The sequence below is a fragment of the Periophthalmus magnuspinnatus genome, chromosome 19, assembly GCF_009829125.3.
Source record: "Periophthalmus magnuspinnatus isolate fPerMag1 chromosome 19, fPerMag1.2.pri, whole genome shotgun sequence".
NCBI lineage: Eukaryota > Metazoa > Chordata > Actinopteri > Gobiiformes > Gobiidae > Periophthalmus > Periophthalmus magnuspinnatus.
Window position 1 is genome coordinate 24,673,558 of NC_047144.1, and position 5,750 is coordinate 24,679,307.

At 46.8% G+C, this 5,750-nt stretch overlaps 1 protein-coding gene across 1 annotated transcript; it reads left to right on the top strand.

Annotated features, from left to right (window-relative positions):
* The first annotated feature begins 1,585 nt into the window (after nt 1–1,585).
* On the top strand, nt 1,586–3,308 carry LOC129457157 (HEAT repeat-containing protein 1-like). Its single transcript, XM_055229416.1, has 5 exons — nt 1,586–1,719; nt 1,872–1,999; nt 2,422–2,619; nt 2,806–2,965; nt 3,232–3,308. Exons 2-5 carry the CDS (start codon nt 1,973–1,975, stop codon nt 3,306–3,308), a joined length of 462 nt encoding a protein of 153 aa, XP_055085391.1. The 5' UTR covers nt 1,586–1,719; nt 1,872–1,972.
* The last annotated feature ends 2,442 nt before the right edge of the window (nt 3,309–5,750 follow it).

Sequence of the window (5,750 nt, forward strand, 5' to 3'; positions counted from 1 at the left end):
TACCTTCTGTCCCCACAACCCTCTAACCCTCTGACCCTGTACAGACCCCCAGTACCCTCCAGAATCCAGCCATCTAATCCACAGTCTTGTGTTCAGGGACCGGTCATAGCGCAGTTCTTTTTTAAAACTGTATCGTGTTGTGTTGTGTTCTACTACACACCTAACTCCTGCTACTACTACTACTACATATTACTACTGTCTGCGGCTCTGGAACTACTACAGGTCTGAAATGTGTACTACTGTACTGCTACTACTACTACTACTATCACCATTTTACTAGTACTACTACACACCTAACTCCTGCTACTACTACTACATATTACTGCTGTACTCTGTCTCTCTAGAACTACTACAGGTATATATACTACTGTACTTATACACTCTATACCACATGTGTCAAACCCAAGGCCCGGGGGCCAAAAACGGCCCGCCACGTCATTCTATGTGGCCCGCGACAAGATAAATTAAAATGTATGACTGTCTTAAAATGTCAGTTTATCAGGAGATACGCAGTTACTCATTTTTTTTTACATTTATGCAAATTTGAGGGCAACATTTTGCTGATGTGGCCTCAGTGAAATTGAGGGCCACCCTGCGGCTACTACCGTGTACTACTACTGTCTGTGGAACTTCTACAGGTCTGAAATAATTTAAACATTTTTTTTTGACAGCTCAACCACATCAAACTACATCATTTGGTTTCATGATACAGTTTCAGAGTCATGCCTCTTTCCTGGATTGTCACTTTTTTAACACCCCCTCTCTCTCTCCCTTCCTCTCCCCTTTCTCCCCTCTTCGTTTCTCTCTCCCTCTATAACTTTATTGCTTTGTTCCCCCTCCTCTCTTTCTATCTCTCCCTCTTTGTCTTTCTCCCCTCTCTCCTCTTTTTTTCCTCTCTGTCTCTGCAGTTGTTGCTGGAGCGTTTCGACCCTGAGGACACAGTCTCGTCTCTGCTGTCGCTGCTGAACAGAGCTGAGGTTTTCTACTCTCAGGACTGGTCAGTGAACTACTCTCCTCTTGTGTAGAACTCATGCCACCTAAGAAAGAGGTCCTAAGTTTATCAGGATTGCTAAATGCTAAAATCGGATTGTTGTAGTAGTTCAGGGCAAAAACGTGGATTAAATTGACTCCATACTTGGGAAATATTTGAACTCGAGAGTGAATGCAAATGTAGCCCAAAATCACAGGGGACTGGATATTTAAGAGCAGTGTCAGATGCCCTCCCTGTGTGTCAGACCCTCTCCCTGTGTGTCAGATCATCTCCCTGTGTGTCAGATCATCTCCCTGTGTGTCAGATGCCCTCCCTGTGTGTCAGATCCTCTCCCTGTGTGTCAGATCCTCTCCCTGTGTGTCAGATGCCCTCCCCATGTCTCCAGAGGGTCTTGTTCTGTGTAGAAGCTGCTAACCCTGTATTTTAAACCTCTACAAACATGTTTCAAAATCACAGTGGACTAGATGTTTTGGAGTCATAATGTCACCCCTCCTCTCTCTCTCTTTAGGTGCCCCGTTCTCTCTGAGGCGGTGCGTTTACTGTCCGTACCCGCCCCGGTGCAGCCCACCGTACTCAGCCTGTCGCAGACTCAGACCGGTTGTTCTTCAAGCTCCTTCCCCTCACGGTGCCTTCAGGGGCTGCGGACTCGGTTCAGTTTAAACTGGCTCTGAGTCTGTCCCAGTGTGCAGTGATCCAACAGCACCCACTCACGGCAGGATGGAGATCAGGTACAAGCCCCGTGTGTCAGATGCCCTCCCCGTGTCTGCGTGTCATCTCATTCTGTGTAACAAAGGCTAACCCTGTAGTTTAAACCTCTACTAACTGTTCTGAAATGCACGAGATTCTTGGATTAGTTTAAAGTTCCTTGTTTCTCTCTCAGACCTGGAGGAGGCGCTACGGTCCGGTCCAGCCCAGGGTCCAGACCAGGTCTTGGTCCTCGTCCAGACTCTGGTCTCGATTCTGAATAGAAACCTGGAGAATATGGACACCTTCATCAGGCGGCACACAGTGAGTCGGAGCACTATTGACCAACAAGAAACACATTACGAGCAGTATTGACCAATCGGAGAGACACACAACGAGTAAACCTTCGTCTTCCTCCTTCGTCAGCACCAAACCACACGCTTTTACTGAAGGATTGGCTCCAGTAAAAACACCTAAGCTGATCAGTGACCACTGGACAGGACTCAATGAACTGCCCTGATTCAAATGGTCAAATATTGTATAAATAACTTCTTCCAAACACCACAACTTTTGCACCACCAGCAGGTCTGACGGTGCATTCAGACTGTGGCGTTCGGGCATCAGGTTTACACGCAAAGATCACAGGAGACCAACATTTAGGTGTGTCCTGAGATGACGAGTTCCACATGACCTTTGCCCTAACTGTGCCTTTTGACCTTGCCCTGACCTTTGCCCTCCTGTTGCAGCTGGACTCCCTGTGTTCCTGCGTGGAGCTCGTCTCTGAGTCCGGCTCTAGTCCAGACCAGACCCCGCTCCTGGTCCTAATCCAGACTCTGGTCTTGGGTCTGAGGAATCTAACAGACACCCACCACCTCCTCACAGCAAGACGCATCTACAGACTGATACAACAGCACCTGGAGGAGAGCCGCAAGGAGCTCAACCAGGTCTAAACCAGGTCTAAACCAGGTCTAAACCAGGTCTAAATTACCTGGCTTAGACCTGGTTTAGACCTGGTTTAGACCTGGTTTAGTCCTGGTTCAGGCTTGATTCATTCCGGGTTCAGACCTGGGTTCAGACCTGGGTTCAGACCTTTTTTTGACCTGGTTCCGACCTGGTTTCTCTGGTTTCAGGAGGCTGTGAGTGTCCCAGCCCTTGATCCCGTCTCTTTCTCTGATTGGGTGGGTCTGTACCTGCGGAATAGTGACAGACAGGTGGAGTTCAGTCTGGTCCTCGTCTCAGTTCTGTCCCAGTTCATTCAAGAACTCAAGAGTCCAGACCAGGCCTTCAAAGGTAACACCCCAGAGCGGCCCAGACCAGGATCATAACTAGATCTGGATCGAGACTAGAATCCATGACCAGATCTGGGTTAGACCTGGTGTTAGACCTGGTTTTAGACCTGGTTTTAGACCTGGTTTAGTCCTAGCTCAGATGTGGAGGTTGCGTAGCATAACAGCTTCAGACAGAGCAGTGCATCCAGTTAGCTACACGTCCCCAGAGAAAGTTGATGACGTCAGCTGCAAAGTATCAGTATACTGTATAAATGTGTATGTTCTCAGATGAGGAGTGGTGGAACCCCGAGCATCTGGACACTAACACCTGCTGTTACCTGGAGCTGCTGACAAGTTTCTCTTGACAGGTGCACCTGGGCTCTCCACTGCTCGTCTTCCGTTTCCTGTCCCTGATCTGGAGCTGCAACGCTCTCCAGGGCGACCAGTTGGAGGGGCGGGGCCATGTGCGTCTGGGGGCGGTGCTTCAGATGCAGGCGCTGCTTATGGGCGGCGCCCTGCTGGAAAACCAGAGCTCAAAGCAACTACAGGAGGTGTTCCTGAAGACACCCGGTGCATTCAAGTTGCATTTTAACCTGACCATAAAGAAGCCATGATTTAATTTTCTGACACTTTTCAAATATTGTGTCTCATATATTTTTTAAAGATATGAGATGTAGTCCCTTTGGTTCTGAAAAACTACATTATGCAATTTCCTTCTAAGAAACACTAAGTTCTGCTTTTACCAGTCCTGGTTCATTTCTGGTCTAGTCCTGGTCTAGTCCTGGTCTAGACCTGGTTTAGACCTGGTTTAGACCTGGTTTAGACCTGGTTTAGACCTGGTTTAGACCTGGTTTAGACCTGGTTTAGACCTGTTTGTCAGGACCCCATACCCTATTTCACCTTTAAGGCTCTGTAATGTAGCTAGTCCATTACTATCATGGAGGCTAACAGGAAGAAAAAGACATACACAAATGTTTAAAATGTTTTATTGATAAATGTGTAGCACTGATTTGATTTGTAATTGAATTGTGAGAATTTTAACTTACCCATGTTGTCTGCCTAGGTGTTTCGGCCAAATGAGTCCCCGGGGAGCCGAAGCACCTTAAGAAGGTTCCGGGGCAGACCATTGGGGGTTAACAAGGAGGGGTGTTGTATATTTTAGCTTGTTGGTAATGTAATTATTTCCCACTGTTAAAATAATTGAATTTAAACGGAGCTCTATTTTAATTGACAATTTCATTGAATAAATTTGTACATTGATGGATTGGAGCTGAATTTTAACAACAGAACTGGATCTGAGAAAAGATTTACCTGTTATACAGAATGGGCTCACCCAATTAGGGAGAGGCTCGATAAAAGGAACAATCTCAGTGGTTATGTGAGAGGGTGCTGTATGTAACAGGTACTGCAAATGAGGATTCTTTTAAACTTTTTCCTTGTTTTTTTGTAAATGGTTGTGGTGGAAATAAAACGCACTTGGGTCTGCACTGGACTAACTGGCTCAGCTCTGCTTTGTTCCTCTTTTAACCGCTAAAGTTGCTATCCGGGCGATTACAATTGGTGTCAGAAGCTGGGGCCCATGCAACAGAGTAACTGAGGATGAGTACAAGAAGAAAAGTGCAGATCGACCAACATGAGGAGCCTGACGAGGGGACAAGTGCACCTACCGACCAAGAGGCTGGAGCAGCTTGCAATCCTGGGGACAAGCTGGAGGAGTTGACTGCGCTGGTAAAGTCACTCGCACAGTCCCAGGCAGTCAGAGATCAGCGTTTAGAAAAGGAAGCAGTACAAGAAGAAATAAAATGGAAAACATGCAGCACCAGATGAAGCAAATGCAGTCTTTGGTGACTCGCGTCATCCAAAGACAAGATCAAGAGCAAGAAATGGCTCCCCCTACAGGTCAGAATGAAAACTATGAAGATGAAAGTTCTGGCCAATGTGAACACAACAGATTTTTTAGAGAGATGGTAATCCACAGAGAGCCAAAACTGCTACCACTCTCACCTGAGGACGATATTGAACATTTTCTTATGACTTTTGTGGGCACTCCGCTTCGTGCCTCTACTCACAGGCAAAGCTCGCAGTGCGTACGTTCAGATGGACTTTGCTGAGGCTGAAGATTATGAAAAGGTTAAAGCAGCAATATTAACAAAATATGAAATAACTTCAGAGACTTACCGCCAAAGATTTCGGTCCATAGAGATCTTGAAAGATGAAACCCCGAAGGAGCTATACGTACGACTGAAGGACATGTTTTCTAAATGGGTAAAACCTGAAAAATCTACAATAAAGGAGATATCAGAGACTTTGATTTTGGAGCAGTTCCTGAGAATGGTTCACGCGGAGCTTGCAGTATGGATCCGTGAACATGACCCCAAGACGGCAGAAAAAGCAGCAGAGCTGGCAGAGGTCTTCCTAGCAGCAAGGAAAGGACTCAATTACACCACTTATGGACGGAGCTCCTTCCAGGTCCAAAGAGGTCGGGACCGAGAACATGGACACAGAGACCAAGCCCAAAGTAAGTCCGATGGGGGTGAACGGGGTTTTGGTCATAATAGGGCTCTGTCTAGACCAAGGCAATTTATACCTAGCCATGTTCAAAAATCTAATCTTGGTAACAGTTCCCATAGGTCCAGCAAAGAAGGCAGATGCTACTTGTGTAATGGGCTAGGCCACACCCAGTATTCCTGTCCTTTAGCTAATAAGTCTAAGCCATCCCTTTACTGTGCAGTGCCCAGACCTGTGCTGCCAAGTCATTTTGCAACCCAGAGAGCTCATACTGCACCAGTCCTTATAAATGGCCACCG

Excerpts from the sequence above, each read along its gene's own strand:
- LOC129457157 (XM_055229416.1), top strand. The coding sequence starts at position 1,973 with ATGGACACCTTCATCAGGCGGCACACA. Across the intron at positions 2,000-2,421 it reads CCTTCATCAGGCGGCACACA|CTGGACTCCCTGTGTTCCTG; the intron begins GTGAGTCGGAGC and ends CTCCTGTTGCAG. Across the intron at positions 2,966-3,231 it reads TCCAGACCAGGCCTTCAAAG|ATGAGGAGTGGTGGAACCCC; the intron begins GTAACACCCCAG and ends GTATGTTCTCAG.